Source organism: Macrobrachium rosenbergii, chromosome 45 (assembly GCF_040412425.1).
Source record: "Macrobrachium rosenbergii isolate ZJJX-2024 chromosome 45, ASM4041242v1, whole genome shotgun sequence".
NCBI classification, from domain to species: Eukaryota; Metazoa; Arthropoda; class Malacostraca; order Decapoda; family Palaemonidae; genus Macrobrachium; species Macrobrachium rosenbergii.
The window spans coordinates 20,618,496-20,643,584 of NC_089785.1; the positions used below are offsets into that span (position 1 = coordinate 20,618,496).

At 37.1% G+C, this 25,089-nt stretch overlaps 1 protein-coding gene across 2 annotated transcripts in view; it reads right to left on the bottom strand.

Moving 5' to 3' along the window:
- Nucleotides 1–283: 283 nt before the first annotated feature.
- The window catches only part of LOC136829764 (transcription initiation factor TFIID subunit 4-like), a 39,988-nt gene continuing 15,182 nt past the window's right edge, over nt 284–25,089 (bottom strand). Inside the window, exons 3-14 of one of the 2 annotated variants that reach the window (XM_067088632.1) lie at nt 18,642–18,728; nt 11,429–11,626; nt 9,005–9,220; nt 8,430–8,549; nt 8,114–8,245; nt 7,232–7,446; nt 6,392–6,582; nt 6,057–6,187; nt 5,440–5,622; nt 5,193–5,306; nt 3,013–3,048; nt 623–2,885 (exon numbers count right to left, since the gene is read on the bottom strand). In XM_067088632.1, the coding sequence (XP_066944733.1) occupies nt 2,772–2,885; nt 3,013–3,048; nt 5,193–5,306; nt 5,440–5,622; nt 6,057–6,187; nt 6,392–6,582; nt 7,232–7,446; nt 8,114–8,245; nt 8,430–8,549; nt 9,005–9,220; nt 11,429–11,626; nt 18,642–18,728 (1,737 nt within the window). In that variant the 3' untranslated portion in view covers nt 623–2,771. Of the gene's footprint in view, nt 2,886–3,012; nt 3,049–5,192; nt 5,307–5,439; nt 5,623–6,056; nt 6,188–6,391; nt 6,583–7,231; nt 7,447–8,113; nt 8,246–8,429; nt 8,550–9,004; nt 9,221–11,428; nt 11,627–18,641; nt 18,729–25,089 lie in introns of both variants that reach the window. The other variant, XM_067088631.1, reaches the window with a different exon arrangement.

A 25,089-nucleotide genomic window follows, 5' to 3' on the forward strand; every position in this document is an offset into this window, starting at 1 on the left:
ATGTCCTAACAACGTCTACTACGGCATGATGAAAAGAGAATACCGTACCTACTGTTTGTTTCCCTTCTCAGTTACTCAATGTGCGAGGTATTTTGAACTTGTGTTTGTACCCCCTTCACCGTACTTCAGTTGAAACAAGCAAGAAATGTTAATTTACACTATTAGGTTCCTTAACCTATATATAACTTCCTCAATTACCCTACAGATACGACACATTTCTTTGTCTCTATAGTTTCTACTAACCAAAATAAGTTCAAAGACAATTGCATTGCCATCTATAAAAATATAAAAAGTAAATAACTGCAATGTGATAAACCTAGATTTAAATGTATCTGAAAAACCATACGATCCATAATTTTTCCCAGCTAATTTGTCATAAATAAAAGATATAAGTAAAATTAGACAACAAGATACTCTGCCGTTCTGATACATGACATATGAAGACCTTATAACCCAGACATGTCCTATTCACCTCGGAGACATAGTTATTTTTCTTTACAGTTTTTAACCCAAAGACACAAACATTCTCCATATAAAATAGAAATGAGTGTATTGTATAACATACTCTTACCTGCATTTGGAATGAAGATATATATATTTATATATTTACATTATATATTCGTTTCTTTTAAAGATTAAGATTAAAAATCGTGTATACCAGTCACTGTTTAAATGTTATTGCAATTTTCAAGCTTGACCCAAAAATTTGTTGGCTTCCATACTAATGACAAAACTGAAGATCTTAAATCCACTGCCCCTGTTAACATTCCAATTCTAGTTACCTTACTGTTAGGATGGCCTATTCAGATTTTGTTCGCAAGAAAGAGTTCACACATTTGTGCATAGCACAACTCACGACTTCTAGCACCAAACTAGTTGTAAAACAAATCTCCATAGGCCTCTGATCAAACGTTAAGCACAACTGTCGTCAATTCTGCAATGAAAGACCGAGGAAACCCAACGTCTCCCACAACCGTAGGAGAAGCTCTATAAAAAAGGAAATGGAAAAACCAAGCATAAAATTTTCAACACTGCTTAAAAACCTAATGTAAAACTGCTTTTGCTAAAAAGATTATTGCCAAAGTTACAGTAAATAAATACTGGTTTCAAAAAGCCAATTTAAATTCCATCCAAACTCGTGGTTGTAGTTCCACACATTTCTAACCAGATGATTTTCTAGTAGATAATAGATACAAATATCTGGGTGTTATAATGTCTACACACCAATCCTTTTATGACTTGACTCACAGATAGGTACATAACTTTGCATATATTAACAAGAAAAGAATCTATTACCTAATTACAAAAAATAAAAATTAAATCCAGGAAGGTTCTGCAAGAATCATTTGCATACAATCTTCACCTTAATTCTTACATCACACAACATTCACACCTTGGGATAATGACTTTGCTTTTAGTCTACAGGATTTATAAATATGACATGAGGCTAATATCAAGAACACAAAAAACAGAATATATAGAGGAAAACAGAGAGACAGAGAGAGAGAGGGGGGGGGAGAGAAAGAGAGAGGGAGAGAGAGAGAATGCATGCGTGTGCACAAAAGCACTCTGCTTCTCCGTCTCGGATAAAATACAGGAAATCCAAACAAACGTCTTTGGCAACTGCAATAATCCCTTGCAAACCCCACATAGTGGGACCGATAACCAACAGAAGAAATTGTGGTTTCTAATGCTTTGAACAAGGATTATCTGAAGTATTGGACTTGACAGGAACCTGTATATATATACACATATGTATACCTATAAACACATATTCATGTATATATACATATGCATAGCTAGAATACACACGCATATATATACATGTATATACTGCATATATATATAACTTATATACCCATAATACATAAATAACTGTTCTTGATGCAGCCTCATATTTGTGTGTACATTTAAGACATACCATAGGCTATATTTGTATTAATTACAAGAACAATACAATAACAGAAAAGGCTTCATTTCATAAAAAACTGTACAATATCTACAGAGGCTACGTATCAAATTCTTTTTTCTATTCCTGCCTTCTTCAGTTAACATTTCAACGATAATGTGTATCAGATAAAAATATTTGATAATTTTCTATCCATTAAGACTTTATACAGGTCATGCACAAAATAGGATTCTTACTCTATATATTTGGGGAATAAAAGAAAGGTCTGGTTGTACCTTCACGGATGTATAGGCCACTACGCGCACATCCACTTTCCCTGTGCTGGTGGCCGTGTGTCTCTGGAGCGCGGGCGTTTCAGTGCCGTTGCTCCGTCTCGTCCCACTGCTCAAGAGTATCTGACTGTACACTGTTTTATTTGCAGGTGTAACGCAGTCTCACGAAAACGACAAAGACTGCACAGTAATCAGAACAGTGAGGATCCAGCCCTTATCACAGTCTCTGTGGATCTACCATGCCATAGGCATGAATAAAATTAAGACACTTGCAATGCTGCATGAGAGAATCACAGATCTTCAGCCAAGCTGGCACTCCTGGTGCAAAATAGTGTTTAACAGTTTTGCATTAGCACACAGCTACAGCTTCTGCTCCTCCAACTCACCCACTCTCCTTGGCAGTACTCTGGCGTACATAACTGGCTAGTTCTAAGCTGTTTTGTAACGTGATGGGTTGATGGTGGTTGCTGTGGAGTGGAACAAAGTCGCGAGGAAGCAAAGCCTCGTCGTCCTCTTCTCTCTCGTCCCCACTAATGAGGTGGAGACTGCGAAGACAGGTTTCGTCCATCTTGCACCTGGCTTATTCCGTGCTACTTGAGATACGAGCGGTATAACAATAATGATTTGTTGAGTTCTTTCTCTTGTTCCATCAAAAACATTAGATCTCTCATGTTTACTCTCTTGATGCGAGGTCGTAATGGCATCTGAAAGATTTACAAGGAAAATCAATGCTGATTCATTCATTACTAGCATTTCATATTATAGTAAAACTTTTGTCATTAAAGTACAAGTACTTGCTATGACAATATAAACCACTGTCAAAGATCTTACCGCTTTCTGAGTAAACGTTCCACTAAATGTTCCACCCTGCAAAAATAAAATACAAAAGGTCAAAATCAACATACAGTAAAATCATTTATACTTACAATAAAGGAGTATCATAGCTCTCAAACGTATACTGTGTACCCGCTGCCTGTTTAATTTTAAATATGGCCACTTGAAATGTCTGAGATTAATAAACAAGGGCCATTTCATAAACCCTTAGAAGAAATGGCATGGGCCTCAACAAATAAAAAATAAAAGAACTTCAGTGACAAAACTTTTTTTTGAAAAATGTTGCCATTCCTTAACCTAACAAAATTAATTCAGTACCAATGTTACCAGCATTCTGAAATTACTGACACAACCCTACTTGGGAACATTCAACTTACAATCATTCAGAAATACAAACAAACAGGATTGCAAATTAAAATTGTGTTCAGAGCGCTCCCCTTTGCCATCTGTAAGTTCGAATTTTGTTTTGCCACGCCTGTCCTGTACATATAGTACTGTATGTGCAGTGTACTGTGTTTTAGGATAAAAATGACAGTACTGTATTGACTTTATATCATACTGTGCTTAAACAGGCATGAAGACTACAGTAACCAACTTACAAACAATTCAGCACACAAATGACTTCAGGAACATAACTCGTTTGTAAGTGGGGTAGTGTCTGTATGTATATGGTAGGCACAGAATCATACAAAGCACTAAATATCAACTAAAGTTCATTTGAAGCAGCACTGGTAACACTTGATCCTGATACACTTATCAAACTTACTTCTCTGTTTATAATTTCTAACTGTTCTGGCATTTCAGTGAAATACTTATAGCGTTGTGTCCCCATCTGATGCAATCTTGTCAAAAAGTCCATCCAGGTTAATCTACAGATTTTCCTTAGAGGGCAGCAAGATACACCCTCCCATAGGACAGCCACTTTTTTGAGAGGTGTCAATGATTGGAAACATCTATGGAGCTTTTAAAGGCACTCCCTCTCTGACTGACGCATGTTACAATGTTCAAGTCAGATTATTTGACATGCTCATGACCCAAGGCCATTCTAAATAACCAAAATTTACAAATGAACAGGTCACCAACCCTCTCAGTTCCTGGCAAAAATACCACCAGTACATGCATACTTAAAAGTACTGGGCTATATAACCAGTTTACCGACCCTCCCAGTTCAACCTGTTTTGTTGGTCAAGTATAAATTTCTTAATGTTCCTATATACACTGTGTACAAAGCTGCTTGGAGAAAGAGATCTTCAATTGAGAGTGATGTGAGTTAGTAAGGGGACTTGCTATAGGCTTCTGGGGATCTGGATAACTGACCTATAAGGGTAGGGACTTATCAACAATTTAGGGATCAGTGTCACCTATCTTCATGGGCTTTACTAATAGTCTCGCAATGGCTCAGAGTCATCAGCTATGTTTTTGACTTATCAATTTTTCAGTTACATTGCTTACTCTTCTGACTTTTTTCTTCTTTCTACCCCTATCAAATTGGCTTTTAGCCATCTTTTTTGTGTTAAGAATGCCTCACTTGTAATAACAGTGCAATTCTTTTCTTCTATGTAGTCTGTATATCAAAAAATGAAATCTGTTTCAGCTCCCCCATTCTAATATACAGTATCAACTTTTGTTTTGGCTTACCAAACACTGCATTTGGCAAATTTCAATCCTCAGTGTGAGTACAATTCCAAGACTACTTTCCCTCCCGTCTTTCTTTCTCCCGAGCTACAATCCTCCTTCAAATTTTTAAACTGACTCTGTCCTTCAATTAAGAGTTAGTCAAACTACCTACTTTACACTGTTTTGGGATAAACTTGTACCTTGAATATTACAACAAAATGTTTTCCACTGTTTTGGGATAAACTTGTACCTTGAATATTACAACAATGACAAAAAATAACTTGACCCTTCAGTGTCTAATGGACCATTAGGCAGTGTCCAGGTCAGGTTCAACAATAAGGATCAAGTTTGAAATTACTTTAGCTTTGCTACTTCACATCAGATATTTTGATTCTGTAAGTGAAAATGACTGCTCTCCAACTAATACTCCTCATTTCAAGTCCTGCATATCCAATGTTTGTGTTGTAAGGAATACACAAGCCTTCCCTCTGGGTGGGATACTTTCTGTGCACGAGGCTTAAGTCATAGTAGGAAACGCAATGTGTATGTGAGAGACCTACCTCTTCCGCTGATGACAGATCGAGCTTGGGCTTCTTCTTTGGCCCCTGTAAAGCATTGAGGGCTGTTCGATTTGCATCTCTCTGCCTCATCTCCTCCATCTCCACACGTTGCATCTGAGAAGAAACAAAATCAGCCACTGCTTTAAACCTATCTGTAACTTGCATTATATTAGTAACCCTACACTGGTACGTACATATATCACAAATTATTAAACACTTCTGTGGTTTGTACACAACAATATCTTACCTCCTTGGCCTTAGCTTTCAACTTTGCCTGTTCTGGGTCTTCCGATTTACTTCTAGACTTTGCCGCTCTCAAGAGCATCTCTCTCTCCTGTTCGTCTTTCCGCTTCTTCTCTAGTTTGTCGAGTTCTTCTAAAAAACGGAGTTGTCCTTTGACATCTTGGTGTACTTCATACCGGTTGTCACTCTGCAGGGACAAAAGATGTTTAATTTCACTGACAAACCAGAGCGAATCAATAGAAATAGCTGTCAGTCAAAAAGTCATTATCTAGGTGCCAGACATTTTGCCACCAAGTATGAACTAATAACTGTTATACTACTGTATTTTTAACTAATATTGCAAAGAGTAATTGTTGATGGGCACTATAGCGAGTGCAGGAATGTAATCTCTGATGTTTCTCTGGGTAGTTTTCTTGGCATAATACTGTTCTGAAAATGCTAAATACTTTTCATGGCTAATATCTACAGGGGAGCATGTGATATCCTAAAAATCAAGACATATATATGCAATATCTGCATCCTCACAAACAAGACAAATTTAAACAGTTATACTTAGCAAGAACAAATGGGAGGATGAAACTCATCCATGTAACAGACACTGAGAAACAGAATAATAAATACCTTAATGATATCTAATCTGTGTTCTGATATAACTGCTAACTTTTCCACAATAGTTTTTAATCTTTCCTGTGTTGCATGAGATATGAGAGCCACAACGTCCTTTGGAGCATCTCCTAAGCCATATTTCGAGCCTGCAAAACATCTTGGGTAAGTACAAACAAACTAGAAGACGATGTTTATATATGAATGTACATGTTACCTGGGCATCACTTTTAAAATAATCTGACATTTGACTACTTTGTTCTCTTCTTACATACATGAAGGATATTAAAATAAAAACAAAACATAACAAGCCATTTCCATTAACGCTGAATAAAAACAAAATGAGAACTTACATATTTGCCGTATTCTTTGTGATAATGGAGCGGTTAATAAAAAATTTTCATCTTTACAAGAACGTATCTGCGTCCCCACAAAGCCCGTCGAGTCCAAAATTCTCTGCGACTCCTCGCCCAAGTTGACTCCTCCCATAGCAGCAACATCATTAATGTCGTCGTCAGTCACACCGCTAGACGTATAGGAACTGCTGTAATGGGAAATATGGAGTGGGTGTAGTTGCATCTACAGCATAAAAATTCCCTGAAATTTTAAGTAAAGGGACTGGCTCCGCTTAGGCGTTACTGATCGGCAAAATGAACTGCAATGAAATTTAACAGTTTCCAACTGATCAGGTACCCTTGAATAAAAAATCTTTTGCTTTAAACACTATGACATAACAAGTAGATGTAATGTTATAATCATGTCTGAAATTAACGGTAGCCTTTACCTCGCAAGGTACTACTTCCTTTTAAAAACTTAGCTTGTTTCAAACCTAGAAAAGCCATGTGAATCTGACATAATGAACCTCTGTTTTGACAGTTCACATGCCAAGGCATAAAGTGCTGAACAGATATTTAATTATATTTATTAGCTCAACCAGACCAAAAAGTTCCATTTCTTGAATCAGGTCAGTCAAAGTTGTTGATAACTCCAGCAAGACAAAGTCAAGGATCTGGAAAGCTTGGTAGGAGGACTCTACTAAATACAGATATGAAAACTGAAGGACACCAACCTAACAAACTGTTGGCTATAAGGTACCTTAAATGTATTCAAATGTATGCTTTAATACAGGGCCTTTCTTGTTACTTTACAGATTTTGCCACTTAGAAATGAACCACTGACTTTATGGTACTTACCTGTAAGTAAATACTTTGTCTTTACTTTTATCTTTATCTTTGGTAGGGATTGCTTTATTAACGGTAACAGCTTTGGTCACAGTTGGAACAGTGGCGGTGGTGGTGGTGGTGGTAGTAGTGGTGATGGGTGCAGTAGTGGTTTGTGTTGACGGAGTCTGCCTTACAGTTGTCACTACGGTCTTCCCACTCTGAACACGCACCTGTTGTACTTGTTGCTGTGGGGAAAATGGACAATTACCTATGTCTTCCTGAACAAATAAGTAGCTTCTACGATTAAATCTTAATTCATATTGGACATTAAAGCTCGTGATACAACGGGGACTGCAACCGAGCAAGAATAACCAAGTTTATGAAAGAGTAAAGTAGTAGCAATAAGACAACACGAAACTCAACTAATGTTATCACTAAGCCATAGAATAGCAACCCTTGGAAGTCATAAGCAAAGTCATACCTACTTTAAAATGAACTACACCCTTTGTGTTACATTATCCTCTTCCAGTTTAATTGAATGCACCAAAGCTCTTACTTCATTCTCCTTGCTAAGGGTTCTTATGTCTAGAATTGTGTGAGTTTTGCACTCTCTCCACTCTCCCTCACAGATGGGGTTTACAAGGTTCCAAACTGAATTAGCAAAGAGTCTAATGCAACCCAACAAATTAATCACGAGATTTTCAGTATCAAGATTTTTATACTCTTCCTGCTGCTTACCCTAAGAAGTAAGCATTTTATCCCTGCTACTGCTCACCCGAAGAAATAAGATTTAAAAAGTCACCATTCAAGTACCGCCCCTTTTTGAAATGTCTCCACTGTTCAAGCACCAATTTCAAAAACAATATTTTCATCTTACCACACAACATAACAGACAAACTGCAATTAAATTACCGCAACGACTCTTGTAGATGTTGCTGTGGCGTTTGGTGGCCGTTGAACTACAGTTGTAGCTGTGGCTGCTGTTGGGGGAACCATCCGCACTGTTCCTGATGCAGCTGGGGTTCCTGGCCTTGTTATAGACATCTGCAAAGTTTGAAAAATACATTTTTTAGAAACGAAACTCTTGACCTGACATCATTTACGTACAATCGTAATAAAACAAGTTATTCATAGCAAAAGCACACTTTCAAAAAATGCGTACACAGTTATTTAACTCTTATCAGACTATAGAAGATATACAAGTGATTTAATTCCGTACGTTACTTACAGTAGGTATGACTGTAGTGACACCCGTAACTGGTGTAACCGATGATAGTGGAGGAGGACGAACACCATCGATGGTAAGCTCTCCTCTCGCCAACGACACACGTAGGTAGGGTAAAGTTTTCTGAAACAAAAATCACAAAAATTAATACAATAATGAATTTCAACATATATAATACTGTACTTGGAAGAGTTCACCCTTTACTGATAGTAAGGCCAATGTGAAATAATAAAAGCTGACATGGACAACATTTAAATAATCTTTTGCTACCTAGTTGTCCATCTCTCTTGTATAAAAACAGGACCGCTGTGAACAATCTCAAGAGTGGGAGAATGGGAACTTCTTGCAATACAAAAATATGCAAAACTAAACTGAAATATGTTTTAAAATGAAAAGATCAATTTTGTATATGACAAATACAGATCCCAGCAAAACCTGACACATCAAAATTTTACATATGAACAGCAGGAAATTTTCTTTACGGAGAACTTATGACAGCTACGCTAACCACACAACTGTTTGTAGCTGAAGGCAACAACTCCTTAATGCAATTTACCACATCACACCTTCATACTTACTTTGAGGAAAGGAACAAGGCATGGTTGAGGGGAGGAGTTCAAGTCCTTCTGCAGTTCCTCAGTGAATGCCTCCGGTTCGACTCTGGCATCAATCAATCCCTGAATTAGGTTGCGAACATTGCGAGCGACTGGAGCTCGCTGTTCATTTGCTAACTTTAATAAAGTAGCTAAGAAGTTTTTACACTTAGTTTTTGCCGACTCTGCCGTGATGGTTTGCTGAAAGAAAGATGTGCCACATTACAGCTCTCAATCATCATCATTTATATTTAGAAATAAGAAGTGTATTTTTGTAACTATTTCATTGAGGAATTAGGCGACAATTAGAATAGGTTTATAAGTTTCAAACCAATTTTTTTTTTATTGGAAATTGTAGTTTCGGAGGAGTCCACTTACATCCACTGTGCTATTTAAATACATAGCATAATTTCCAAAACGTATCCAACTTCATGATAATGTTAATACTTAAAAAAAAATTCTCCAGCAATGGGTTGCAGACATATATGTACTCTCAGACATTCATTTAGCCTAGAGCAAAAGCTATAAATATATATTTGAACAAATATATTTCACAGCTGTCTACCGACAGAATGAAAAAATAAGCATATTCAACTCAAGTTTAAACTCATCAATGACAAAAGTTTGGGGAAATTTCAGATTACACACTGAATTCAACGTACATAATGATATAAGCATTAAAGATTATTTCCAATAATAAAGTCTAAAAGGTTGGTATAAACGTTTAGTCTTCAAATGTTAAATCTAACGTATTGGTTAACTAGAAAAATATGCATGTCAAAAGAAAATTCAAGTCATGGAATGATTTTTAAACATTAAAATTTCCCTCCTTTCCTTCTACGTAATTTTAGATTTCTGGTAAACTTTCTACAAATGCCATATCCTTGGGGCCAAACCAAATTGAGGCGAGCATTATACTTCATGATAACAACATCCTAATTCCTATCCTCAGTGTTAAAAAAGGCGACGTGATAACTAAAGTAACTAATTAAGGAGCTTGTTTTGTAATGGTGTCAACTACCACCAGGTATCATTTGACACCAGGGGATCAGACACTTCAAAGTAAACGATTTTACACTGCATATATAATGCAAAAATTTTAATGAGAAATCTGTTTGTATATAGTGACATTTACTGATTTATCTAAACTTTTTTCTTTAATTTTTTCACATCTTTCACATATAGGCAGTCCACTTTATGGAAGTTTGCTTTATATATTAATAGCCCTTTTGGCATGTTCCATAGTAAAACTGTTTGTATATCATATGAATCCAAAGTTTACCATTTTAAGCTTGATAAATTACAGGCATTTTAATCTGTATCCAAATACTCCCTCACAATTTAGCTCTGAAAAACCTTTGTCACATTCCATCATCATTACTCATTACTCAGCAAAAGAGTTAGTGCAAAGGACAAAAATACATTAACTATACACATCACTTCTGCTAAAAATGTGACCAATTTAATCACAACTTCATGAAAAACAGATTCATACAAAAAAATATCACATTACTTACTTCTAAATTAGCCATAAGAGATGCTGAAGTGAAACAATGTTTTCCAAACACTCAACAGAAATAAAAACTCAACACTTTCAACATGATTACAGCACTCTCAAGTTCTAAAATTACCATATCAAAGTAACTGCCACTTCATCTTTTACTGTAAATTTACCTGCACTGCTTTTAAAGCAGGCGTTTCCTCATCAATCGAAAATATCACATACATCAAAAGTTAGAGTTTTCATTTCCTCTACACACGAGGACATCAGCTTCAAAATTTCCTAATTTTTCTCCGTTCATCCTTATGGCTGCCTGTAAATTATTTCTGACTGCCCAAAGTGGTGTGCTATTATTACCTTATTTGTTGGACTTAGAAATTTACTAATGGATACACCAAAATTTATGAAGATTCTGACGAAATTACTAGTATTGTCCTGCATACGTGGCTTAACAGGAGTAAATGCGATCTCAGCTATCCAATACCCAAACCATCACTTGACCACCATCTGTCATCCACCAGAGCTACTGTATGCTTGTCAAAGTTGTATCAACACTCACTTAGAACAGAATATAGGATTTAGGCCTAAGGCCAGGTGTGGGAACCTACGAGTTCATTCAGCACTGACAGGGGAAACTAAGAGTAGAAAGGTTTGAAAGGTGTAACAGGAGGAAAACCTCTCAGTTGCACTCTGAAACAACTGATAGGAGAGGGTGGAAAGAAAGATATAAAAGAATACGAACACAGGTACAGTAAAAGGAACGAAAGGGGTTGCAGCTAGGGGCCTAAAGGACGCTGCAAGGAGCCTCGAGTAATGCCTACAGTGCACCGCATGAGGCGCACTGAAGGCACGAAGCCCCTACAGGACCACCAACACCCATTTATCACACGAAACATTAAAAAACCTACTCCTACAGTTGTTGTGGTGGTGGTGGTGGGTTGAGGCGTTTGGGTTGCTGGGGTGGCAGTAGTGAGGGTGGTAGGAGTGATGATTGTTCCAGCGACTGTTGACACAGGTACTGCTGGTATGGTGGTAACCGTCCCAGTCGACGCTGCCTGGGTAGCTATGGTAGTGGTTGTGGTTGCTGTAGAAAGAACTGCAGTGTTCTGTAAGCAAAAGGCAAACACTATGAAAATCGAAAAAACACCTCTTTCGTTATTACTTCCATTTTCTGTATTTCTTTATTAATTTATCAAATTCATTTTTTCTTTTTTAATAAGTGTTACCTCCTCCTTCTGTACTTCGCATTACTTTCTGTTACTTCTTTCTGACGAACACGTGTTCTCTCGAAGCTCGAATTTCAAGTCAATGACTCCTGTGGGCTTGCTCCATACAAATAGGGTTAACTTCAGAATAATAATAATAATAATACTTTTAAATACATTGTAATGAAAAAAGATAGAAGGATGAAACAAGCATAAATAGAAATGACACCAAAGTGGCCTCAGTATTCCCTTAGTCCCCTTCTACGATTTCATGTGCATAAATCATAGAATATATCACTCCCAACTTTTAAACAAGTACGCAGTAAAGCTATCAAATTAATTACAATATTCTTAGTAATTTCTTAGTGTAACTGACGGTGTGGTTGTCTGTTATTCTTTCAATTTTCATCATTTCAAAGGTAAGGTGAATTATAAGATTTACTGGCAAATTTGCAACAACTTCAGGCTTCAGTACACGACGTCACGTGATTATTTTTGTATTTTACATCAAAAACAAAACTTTAAGTTGTAAAATAATCATGTAAGGAAATCAGTTTATAATGGCTCTACATTTGGAGGACTTTTTTTGTATGCAATAAGCACTTATAATTATTTTATAAAACTAGCGTAATAAGAGCCGCATTTCTAAACTAGTTCAATCTTGAGCAGACTGGTCAAGCAATGGGGCATGAGAAGCCCTCTACAAACCTTCTGAAATATTCAGGCAATTCTGTAACTTGAAGACCAAAAGACACTAATTACGAAACATCAACACCGGATTTTATGTCTCAATTACAGTGATATAAATGTCCAAATATCTCTATAAAATATTCTTACTATAAAGAGGAAGCAATTCTGAATCAATCTACTGCAAATGAAAGGGTGGTTGTGAATAAATATTAATATGACCTGGGAGGATGTTTCAGCTAATGAAAAGCAGAAAAGCTTTGAGAAATCCTCTGATAGAATACAAGCAGGAATACACACAAGTTTTGCGGGAAAGTGGAAAGAGCTGCAGGAAACTTAAAGACTGTAAAAAACCATACAAAGTATAATTCATGGAAAAAATAAGAAAAATTTAAAGACTTTTCCCAAAAATTTGAAAACTCTCAAAGCTACCAAGAATGTGACTATAATTCCCTTGCATTTCAAACGAACTGCATTTTCATGGAAAACATGGATTCTTCTTCATTCCTTTGAATGAAGCAATAGTACCATGCCAACAAAATATTTGGTGAAAAAGCTTTCGCAGAAAATTTATCACTTCCTTACACATGCATATTAAACTCAAAAGGGGCTGATTATTCTGGATTTATAGAATAAAACACTTGATTCCAGGTAGCTACGAAATGTGTCCATGGGGATACACTCCCTCCCAAATGGCCTCTTAAACAGAGCTTCCATTTCACAAGAACATATGATTTATTTCCAGCTGGACAGGGCAGGGGAATGTTGCTATTGATTTTTATATCCCAGGAAATAAAACCAGATTTCAACTGAAATATAAGTGTTCTGATATTATACTAGGTTCTACCTAAAATGCTGTTCTGATATTATGACAGAACTATTCTGTACCCAAACTGACCATTAAGATTCCAACTCCAGGAGGTAAAATTGCTGGGAGCTTAGGTTGTGAACTCAAAATTACCAACAATGATGATATTATTCTATTCTCTAGATACTGAATGGCTGAAGGCAGTCAGGGGGGTGTGTCGAATGAGAAGTAGCCATTGGACTAGATGAAGAAATTCATTCCCACCTGCAGCATCTTTACAGGCAATGCACTTATATTAAACGGGAAGATGAAGGTTAGTTAACTATGTACCAAAAAAACAAACAACTAATACAGCACTCTGGTGACCAAACTTTCAAGTCAAGTTGTTCAAACAGGCTTAATAGGTTGGAAGATGGATCTTTGCGACGACGTCTGGGCAATATGGGAGACTAACTGCATAAGAAGAGACCTTGGTAGCTTTGTTCAAATATCCTGGAATGCTGAAAATTCAATGATATAGGGCTTCCTGGTGTACTGAAGCGTCTTTCAATTTGGACAGCCCCCAGGCATGCACACTTTTAAAAAGGTAGAATATGTTAACATGAGGTTTAAAAGCAATCAGGATTTCTCTTGGAGAACCAATACACTGGCTTCCCAACATAGAAAAAAAGGGGGGGGGTTGATAAGAGAAGTCATAACTTTCAAAGGATTTATAAAACTGTCTACTTTCTGGACATCTGGGTTCAGGCTGAGCAATACTGAAAAAGAATCTGTCCCAGGATTGAAGGAGCTTTTGCCAAACTTCCAGATATAGCAACCCATTTGTAGGCAACAACCTAACACTTCTTGTTAACTTCTTGTTAAGTCTGCTATGACATTTATGTAATGGTCCATAATGATAGTTGATTGCTTGATTTAAAACTAAATGATCTAAAAGTTCAACAATAATGGAAATGAAATTTTCAAAATCACTCAAATTTTTTCAAACTCTCAGGCTGTAAAAAATCAGCCTTTATAAAAATATATTTACCAAGAAGTCCAGCTTCCATAACTTTATGCTTAATGAAGGAAGTAACTGCCACTCCTATCCCAACCTTATGCCAAAGAGAAGAGGGATGATGCTTTTAACTATGTTTCAAGTCTTCTGTTTAATGCTCAGTTCCATGAACTCTGACTGCATGACCCCTTCAATGCCTTCTTCACTTGACTTCATCCACCTGTTCTCAAGGTGGTTCCTGCAGGGGGTATGAGGGGAGAATTCTATCGGTTTCTTCTCCTGTGCTCTGGCCTGTCAACTGAACGGCAGGTTTTCACAAAAACTTTAGCCCAGGTTGCAGTGTGGGCCCACAGAGTCAAGCTTGTCTCCACCATTATCTCAATAACTGGTCACATCATTATCATGATAAGATCTTTAGCATCTTGTTTCCATTTTCTTAGTCTGTCAATCTTTAAGACTGCAGTTGATCTTAAGGAAATCTAACATGGCCCATCTACACAAGAAACACAGTTAGGAATGGGAATAAATACAAGGATAGAGCTGGTTCAGGTTCTGGATGACAGAATTTAGTTTGACAGCCACCATTCAGCAGCTATGCTGATGTCCCCATCTAATATCCAAACTTGAATTGTGGAAAGTTTCCAACAGTGACCAGCAATGTTTCTTCAGGACCATCATTCACTCAGATTCAGACAATGTCTACTAGGGTCTCTAGTTCTGTTGGTTCCTCTCTCTCCAGGGATGTTGATGCTCAGGAAAGTGTTGAGTCATGGTTGGAGAGAACACCTCTCGGAAAACCAACCATCAGGCAACTGGACGTTACAGGACAGGAAGCAGTGCCTCTATTTCAGTGAGGGCAGTCTACATATGCCTCCATCCATATGCCCTACTCTTGTCAGTAAAAGTTGTCAACAACTGTGGCTTACTTGACGAATTAAGATGGCTCAAGATCAAAAACACTATGCCATTTGCTGGTAGACATTTTTGTGTGGGTGAAAGGAAACCATTTAGGCACAATTCTAAATTATCTTCACAGCTTTAGGAAGCATGTCTTTCTGACAAGGGGTCAGTGAATCCCGAGATATAAAGATCCTCTGATGTCTGCTGGGGATGCCATTTGTAGATCTGCTTGTAACAAGCTTCTGTTTTCCCCTGTTCACCCCTGCTGGACCAAGCAGTCTGCAAGATACGGTGTGAATTCTGCATCCTTGGGACAATCTGGACATGTAATTCAGTAAAGCTCCAATCATCCAAGAAATTGAAGAAGCAATTCATGGATCTGTCAATGCTGATAGACAGTCCCAGGTAGCCTTGTGCCTCAAAGATGCTACTCACCAGATGAAAGGAGATTGATCAATGGGGTCTCCAAGACATGGTTTTGAAGGAGCCAGTTGAAGCCATCACAGGGCTTCATCCAACCACCTCTACTTGGCCAGGTGGAGCCAGTAGCTGATGCATTAAAAAGGGTGTTGATCCAGTCAACTCACTATTGCCATGACTGCAGATTTTCTCCTTTCTTCAAAAACATAAGTAGCTATTTCTCTCTCCCATAAAGAGGTGTACGTCATCCCAACATTTGAGCTTTGTGCACTAAATGTAGCTAGTTGAACAGACTTGTCCAGCACTTCTTGAAGGAGGCTCCTTGAGGTTTTAATAAACCTCATAAGTGGGATTGTAACTTGTGGTCTTGAAGAGCCTTACTAAGCTGCCATAAAAACTTCTTTCCACTGGTGTCTGAATCTTTAAAACAGATCCGCGAGATTTATTTGCTGTCTGAGATTCATGCACACTACAGGTTGGACATTAGTGGCGGTGTTGTTTCACGACTTCATCCACAAGCCAGCAAATTACAACGCACTTTCATGAATAATATTGTTTTGCTTTTCTAAACATGGCTGTGGTTGACTATGTGCTCCATGAAGAATTTATATCAACACAGAGTATATAAACTAATAAAAATGGATGGCCAAACAAGGCGTACATCCATCAATATCCAGTTTATCAACCCTCAATATCTTATAAACTAGATTCTTCTCAAGGGTGATACAGCCATATCAAGGCTTGGTGATATAACCAGTAAAAAATAATGACCACATAATTATCAGTGAAGAGGTAATGAACCATATTCCATAATTAGTACAGTGGTAAGGCAGTCCATGCCTTTAACTGAGTAACTACTCCTTTAGCAAACTTCTCCTTCTGTCAAAACCCTGGTCAGAAACCAACACAGGGGGCCTTCTAACTGTAAAGCATAAGAACATGATGGTCGCCATACACTGCAATGGGATGACCAAGTCTTATTCATTTCTTACTTTTTATTTTTTTTTAGAACTTATGGCCACAATTGATAAAAAATTAAAATGGGTCCAATATACTCTATATATAAATACAGAATCTTCAAAATAGGTGCAGACTGCCCGCGCCCACAAGAAACAAAATCTAAAGATATTAAGAGAAAGCAGTTAAATTTGTTCCCATGATGATGGGCAAAAAAAGCGTAATATATGACACATCAATAAACTTGGTATTATATTTGTAATGAAGTAGTGTAAAGCCATGAGGTTCAAAAATTAGATACAGAAACATGCTAAGCTACCAGACAGAAATATTAAGAGAAGCAATAAATTCACACATTCACCAAGTACCAAACACAAAACATTGACCAGCAGTCAATGGAAGTGTAAAAGCAAAGGTTATAAATCTGATACCGAGGGTAGTGTGGGTAGCTAAAAACTACATGTTGACACAATGGGGGATACTAATTTAATTCAGTAAACATTTTATTTTCAAACACAAAATATGGTAATGACCAACACTTAATAAGAATGTCCTGGGATTTAACTGGAGTACAGCAACCTTTTTATATCAACAGGTCTCTATTTTAGGTCTGCAACATAGCAACTGTCAACTATGAGGGAAGGCAGCAAAACGCAAGGGGGGGAGGGGCCTTTTATCCCTCCTATGGGAAGTTATGTTAGCTCGGTGACTATCACTGCCACCCGACCAATTATTCTGTAAATGTGATAGAGACTTCTACTTCTCACGGTAGCAGATCAAACACAGTCTGGTTTTTATATTGCATAGAAACACATATTCGATAAACTCAAGACTTCAAATCTGCAACAGAAAAATCACCTACCTTAAATAATGATACAACTTTTCTGGATGGATGATGTTACTCAAAATTTCTGTTTAAGATTTGAGCAAATTTATATTTTGTAAATAGAAGCTGCACAATATTTTCTAATCTTATTTTTATTTCTAACTGAAGGAGGGGTAACACTAAAATTTCCTTTCGAAGTATAGATCATCTAAGGTACTTCATGTGTTATGAAAGCATGAATGCACTATGATGAATGATGCCCGCAATAGTCTGGTTCTAATTTACTGAATGATGCAGTCTAGGATAAAATAATTCACATAGATCAATCTTACAGAATGAATAAAACTAACAGATAAACAATTATTTATGACTCAAAACATCAAGAACAAGACCAGTCCTTGAACTGACTAGTACTACAATGTTTTTACATAATAACCAAACAACTGTAAGGAAAGCCCTTGTAAGTTTCAAATAATTTCTGATACAAATACTGGGAAATCATGTACTGTACTTATCTACAACTTGAATGGCAAAGGTTAGGTTACAGACCCTACAATGTGGAGATGTTAATTCAATCTACGAAAGAAAGAAATTACATTCGAACTTACTTCAATACAAGCTCACTTGACAGTAGTGATTTATAAAATTATATATGGTATACTGGTACATGAAAAATTCTAGCTATAAAACAATTCTATTACAAAGAGAAATGCTGATTGTAACCAAGGAGGAGGAGGATTGCCCATTTCAAATTACAATACTATACCATAAGGTTCAAACGGATTTTACGTCTTCAACACAAACCTTACAAGTATCCCAAGTAAAGGAAAAGTCACACACACGTGCAAAAGACTAATAGTTTTGGAAATGCGTACGGAAAAAGCAGTGCATATCATTGTGGGTACAGACCAATAATTTAAGAGGACATAAAGATCTCGTACAGGTAGTTGCATAAAAGCTAAAGAGGCTGAAGTAACCCGACCCTGTGCCACAGGCCATACACAAGGAATGAAATGCATTCACGACAAACCTTAACATTAACTAAACTACAAGGTTTCTCTTAGCCTCTCTTTCCTCACTTCAACAGCGGAAAGGTTGCTCACCACAACCGCTACATGCATTAACGGGACTGATCAATCCAGTACGCAAGCTGCACTTGTCCAATGTACGTTAGAGAGAGAGAGAGAGAGAGAGAAATGAGGCATACTGTTACCCACACCCCCAATGGAGTAGAAACTATAAGAAGCAAAATCAAATCAAGTCAATAAGCAGACATGCAACTGAGAGGGTTTTGGGAAAGTGGAAGTCACGGGGGACATACACTGGCTTGAGACTGGAGGATGATGGTGTTGGGACGTGGTGCGGCCGTTGACGACACCATGACTGACCTCACCGCGACCGTGCCACCCTGGATGATGCAACACAAGAAACACTATCAAGCATAGGAAACACACCACTCACAAGAGATGTTGAGCCGCGGGGTGAGGCAAGCATCATGTAAACAACACCCAATAATCCTGCATAAAATAAAATCTAGATATATATATAAAGAGAAGAGATACAATGCTGTTCTTGTCAACACCAAGAGAATCGTGACTTAAGATTAATATACGCTCCTTCAGGATTGATAGGGGGTCATTACTATTACGACAACATCAGGGTGCTTAATAGCTGGACTCATTTCATAAGCAAGAATAAAAACCATTAAGATTTGCACAGCATAGCAATATACATACATTTTCATTTCTAGAGAAAAAATTGTTATACACAAAATACAAAAAAAAAAAAAAAAAAAAAAAAAATATCAGAATTTTCTATCCTAGATAACAACAAAAGCATTAACACAAAACTAAATCAAATGAAACAACTTTTACTTGTTGAAACTAAATGCTGTCTCCAAATTTTCATAAAAATACTAACCTTTCAGTAACACACTTCAAAGTACATTCAGTAGGCCTTACTGTACTCAACACAAAAAGTTAGCTCTTCACACGAAAAAAAAAAAAGCTCAGCCTGTTAAGGTCCCTGCTGCCATAATATCAAAGTTATCACTAAAAATACTTACAATATCAGTCACAGACTTCCGCATACACCTTATCCATACAACGCTAAATTCAATGTATCCAACTGCAACTTAAAGAAGTGAATCCAAACACAAATAATAAACCTGAATTCCTGTTTCTCGAACAGGTCAGCCTACTCCAAGTCACAGTACCTACACAGAACACACACTCACATTAGGTACATGAATACAAACGAAGAAAATCATACTTGTTCCTAACATTTAATACAATATCTTTGCAAACGTTTGGTCTCCTTGGAAATAAAAAGTACACCTTGTTAAAAACTAGTGTGAAACCATTCTAACGCTAAACAAAGCTATGGGCATACACAAAGAAATGGCCTATCAGTAAGATTCAAATGCATTTGTTCAAGGGAATAATCCTTTAAAACATTAGCCTACAAGACGACTACACTTTGAAAACCAATGGTTTTTTTTCTCTGAAATTCAACTCGTTTCCTCATCTAGAGAAGGTACCCTAAACACAGTCACACACCTTTACGTAAATATTTTACGCCCGAATGAAAGGTAATCAAACGGGTTCACTCACTGACAGAAATTAACAAGACTGTCGTTTAGACAGAACAACTGAGTTGGCCTTAAAAATATAAATGAGTTCCAATAAAATTTCTGTTTCATAAATGCAGACTTATTACACTACTAATGCCAGACTTACAGTATTACATTAATAATGCCTTTACCCTGGTCCAGAGGGAGAGACCAAGTGTCAAGTCTCTAGTTGTAAAAAGCAATGAAGTAGAGAGGTATCTACAGATTGGGGGAACGAACTTAAGTCACATGAAAGCAATTCTCTCTACATTTTTTATTGCCTGCGGAGGGGAAACTGGAGGATTAGATAGGCCACACTATTCAGATTTTTCATGTGGATTAACCACAAAAGGCCTAACAAAAAGGTTGCAAACAAACCATACCTAATCACTTGTTGACACTGACACCCCTCCAGCTTCCAGACTAGACAACCAATGTCAAGAATCTCATAGATATGAGATAATGAGGTCTTAGGAGTGAATGCATTGCCTTCCAACAGCATATTCAGATCATTCCAGGTTCCACTGAGCATTGCAAATGCACAGGGCATGGCTGTTTACAACAGGGGTTCCTATTTATCTTCAAGAGGAATTGCATGTGACTGCACTGAAATTTTGTTTCAAAGTTTTGTAATACTGTATAATGTTCATGTATTCTTGGTACGAGCGCTACATCTAACTGATAACTGTTAACTTGATCAGCCCCAGACAAAGCTGAGCCACTTCAATTGGGCTTTTGATGTGACTGTTGGTCGTGAAAGAAAAAAATCTAGAAGATCATGCACTTCTTGTTGCATTTATCTGCACCCCTGAAAAATAAAACTGCAACTTGCCAATTGGAAGATGAAACCTCGAGTGGTATGTGGTATATGATGCTTAACTCCAACATAACTTGAGACATTATTGTTTAGTCCATCTCATTCCCACCCTCGCAATGATCTTGCATAGTAAACATTGTGCTAATTCTGAATATTCAACAATGACTGGTGTTACTTTGTTATATATTTTCTTTTCCACCTCTCTTAATCAACATTTAGTGGTGTCATAAAGCTTTTCCACCACTCTTAATAAAGACTTAGTGTTGTCATAAAACTAAGTATATTCTTCATAAGGATTCTAAAGCCACATGCCCTAGATCTTTAGTTCTACCAATATTGGCACAGAATAGTGTCACTCTACCTGGATATCAAAAGCCCTCTGAAATCTTTATCTTTCAGACATGACTCCTTCTTTTAACAATGTTAATTTCAATTTAAGACTATCAACAGCAAGATATCTTGCTTGACCATCTTGCCCATATTAACAGTTGTGGTAACTGCACGTTCCGGTGACTGCAACTGCTACTTGCAATCTCTTGAGGGGCCATATTGCCACATAGTCCTGTCATATGTCCTTCACTTCACTTCCAGTAACACTTTTTAGGGTTTTTTCCACAGAAAAGTTTTTGAAAAACAGAACAAAGCATTTGCCAACAATTACCTATTTCTAATTCTTATGGGATGGTACAAAAAGTCTGGGGCTGAAAAGACGTATTCCAGCGAGTAATAACATTAGCATGAATTATGTACTAGGCATTATAAACTGGTATGTATACTTTACTACCAGTCTTCAATATTTTGGGCACCACAAAATCCTCCTCTGAACCACAGCAGTTCATCTCAAACTGCCCAGCTAGCTGCCTTCTTCAATATAACTGCTCTCTCTTCATTGGCAAAACTGACTGTTTCCGTTTTGGTATTGTAGATCACTTAATCTACCAGAGAATTTTGTGGCGAGTCTTTTTGTGCTGAGTCTTGCCTATCCTCATGCAAATACCTGAGGTTATCATGACCGTCCTTCACTCTGCAGGCAACAATCCGCTCAAGTAGTTATATTCAGGGATGTATGAAAGAAATGCTCTGGTAATTTCCTTCCTACTCCCTTGCATTTAGACGTCTTATTCTACTTAGTAGATGATCTATGAAACCTCCAAGGGCATGGTTGACTGTACAATATTGCTCTTCCTTTCTTGCTGATCTTAAGCTAATACAATGATTCAGAACGTTCTTATCTCTAATTCTTTTGGAATAATTCCTCAGTGGAATCTTGGTCACTGGGGTTAATGATTTCATGCCCTACCAAAAACCTACAAGAAGGCTGCTCTTCATATGCATTTAATTATCATATCTCTTATCCTACCAATGCCCTCTTCAGCACATCCTATATCCACAGCTGGCTGCTATCCCCAGGAGGCACACTGTAGGCAACTACGGTAGGCATTTCTCACCCTTCCTTTATGAATAAATTCTTTAGATAGCCCAAAGTCTCAAAATGTCACTCAAAGATGTCTGGTATCATAAAATCCTTGAGCAAAGGTGAACACCAACACCTACCCAAAAATCTCGTCAGGGGGAAACCACTTATGGACTACAGTCCTGTATCAAATGAATTCATATCCTGAACATTCTGACACACTTAAATCTTCACTGAAAGATAACAATGCCTCCATTAATAATGGGATTTGAGACTCACGCAATCCTTCTGCATGCCTCACTTTGTGCTGTTGCATGACAGAGTATTTAAAAGCCCTCAATGAAGGTCCTTCCCAATGCTGATCATCACGGTTATCTCCTTTAACCTCTTGATTCAGTTTCATGGTCGATGTCTATCAGTATTTGAGGTGTAACACGATCGTAAGAAGTTTTGCCTGCAGATATTATATTTAAGATATTTATGGAGAAAATACTATCTTCCTTGTCATCTATGGAATGCAGGACAGCTCTGGAAGTAATATTTTTGTCAGAAAGACCTCCTCCAGCTCGTACGACTGCCTGTTGTATACCGTTCTTAGCACAGATATAATCTCAATGATTTGGTCTCCAATGCAGAACAACACTAATCTTTTCTATGAACGGGTTAAAAACAGATCCTTCTGTGCCAATCGCACGAGGTCAGTGGCACGGCAAGCCTACTGTCAAGACCAATCTCTTGATCTAACATGTAATGACTTTTGTGCTACATACAATCTGTCATCTGTTGTGGAACATGCATAAAGGCATAATGGCTGTACCATAAGAATGACAGAGAAGAAAGTGCATATACACAATGCAGGTACAATAAAAAAAAAAAGTTTAAATGGCAGTTAATTAAGCAAAGGGACATCTCATAATTAAGGTCAGCATGGGGGGCTTCTCTTAGTGGTAGGATACTCACCTTGGAAAGGTACCAATGTTATTTTTTCAATGACCGATTTTATCTTCCAGCTAAGCATTACCATCCTAAAACAATTCTCCTTATATACTTTAATAATTTATTTATATTTTTATTTATTTATTAATTCATTTATTTTCTTTTAAATAACTGATCTCTTCTTCCTGGATTTTCCGTTACCTACCATTCTTTCAAACAAACATCGTATCCTACGGAAGCTCGAATTTCAATGGACCCTGTGGGTTTTTTCCATAGGAATAGGTTTCAACTTCTCAATAACAACAACAACAACTCACACAGTGAGCGATGTGTAAAACAAAGGTTTGTACACTACAAAAACACCCAATCTCCTTCATTTATTATATCTAGGAACTCGACACTGTCTCTCCCACTCAAACAGACGTGAAAGTCATTAGCAGAGTAATAAGTCTTTCACCTGTGAGAATTAACAAAACTAAATACCAACACAGAGGAGGTCTTCCTACAGTCGTGTGAGCAAAGTCCCTACGAAGCACAAGGATAACTCCTAAATACAAGACGTTAGTAAAACATAATGAAATTAGACTGTACACTTCCATATTCTACCGAGCTATCTCTCTCTTAAGAAATCTCTGGTACAGATAGCCATCGATTTAAGCTGGGCTTGTAACTATAAACAATCATTATTCAGTTCTCAACAAACAATCTTTAGTAACCATTTCTTAAATTTCGGTAACATGAGTAGATGACTTAATTCTTCAGATTCTGCAAACTCATCTTTTTACAAACTTGTTTGTGCTGCCTTGACGATTTTTTTATTTATCCCTAGCAATGAGGCTTTCAAAATGGGGCTGCACAATTATATAAAAAATATCTAATATCCAAAAGATCTATAAATAATGCACAGACTGTATATGTAGAGTGAACTAGGCTCTTCAATGCAATAAATAACAGTGCTTCCTTGGAGAAGAAATAATCTGGGATGTTAGAACACAGGGCAAAAATCTTCCTTCTACAGCAAACTGTCTGATTCAATTTCAAAACTTTATCCATACGAATATAACTAGTAAACATATACAAAAAATATTTAAAAATATATTGGTCAAATAACTTATACCTTGGTCTTACAACTAGATAAAATCAAGTTATAAGTAGTTACAGCACTCAGGCTTTCTCATCAACAAATTTATGATATTTCCAAGTAGTTTAATCTGATCACTGACCAATTTATTTACCTCTCAGAAGGGTGGCCTAAAGGAACTGTCTTTAATAATGATAAGGTTTATATTCTACTTATTAAATAACAGCTCTTTAAAAACTTTATAACCAAGTTAACTGAAAACGGAGACAGACAAAGTTTCTTTAACCGATTTGTCTCCAAAACTTGACGTTCATTCTTGGTTATGTTTTGGACATTCGTTGTTAGTGTTACTCTACAGTCTGCACAACAGGGATTGGAACAATTGGGCTATCCATCAAATATCCATTGGTCAAACAAAAGTCACCCAGTCAAAGATATGTCAACGTTACTAATGTGTGCGCCTGTTCTTTTGTTACGAATTTTATTCATGAAAAAGTAATCCTTGGATTGTAATTCTAAAGAACTTCAAGTGTCAGTAAGAATCACAAATTTCTGCAGCGGCCCTACTGCAATATCAGTACGATGCTGTGAAAACAGAGGCATTATTGGTGATTCAAAACTGGTACGTTGGCTGCTGCAAATGGTAAAGTTACAAAAAAATCTCTATAAGCTGTGAAATACTTTCAGTACTTTTAACAGCACACTCGATCTTTCTTCGGGGAAATTTGCAAAATATCTTAAGGATCACCCATAGGTCACATGGGCATCACTATTTAGCGACTGCTCTGAGTTGCAAACCAAAAGAACCCACCCTCACCATGTGTAACAAAGTACAAGATTCAATTCCTTTACACTAATTAGGGTAACACACTATACTATAGGGAAATTGCATACATATACATAACCTATA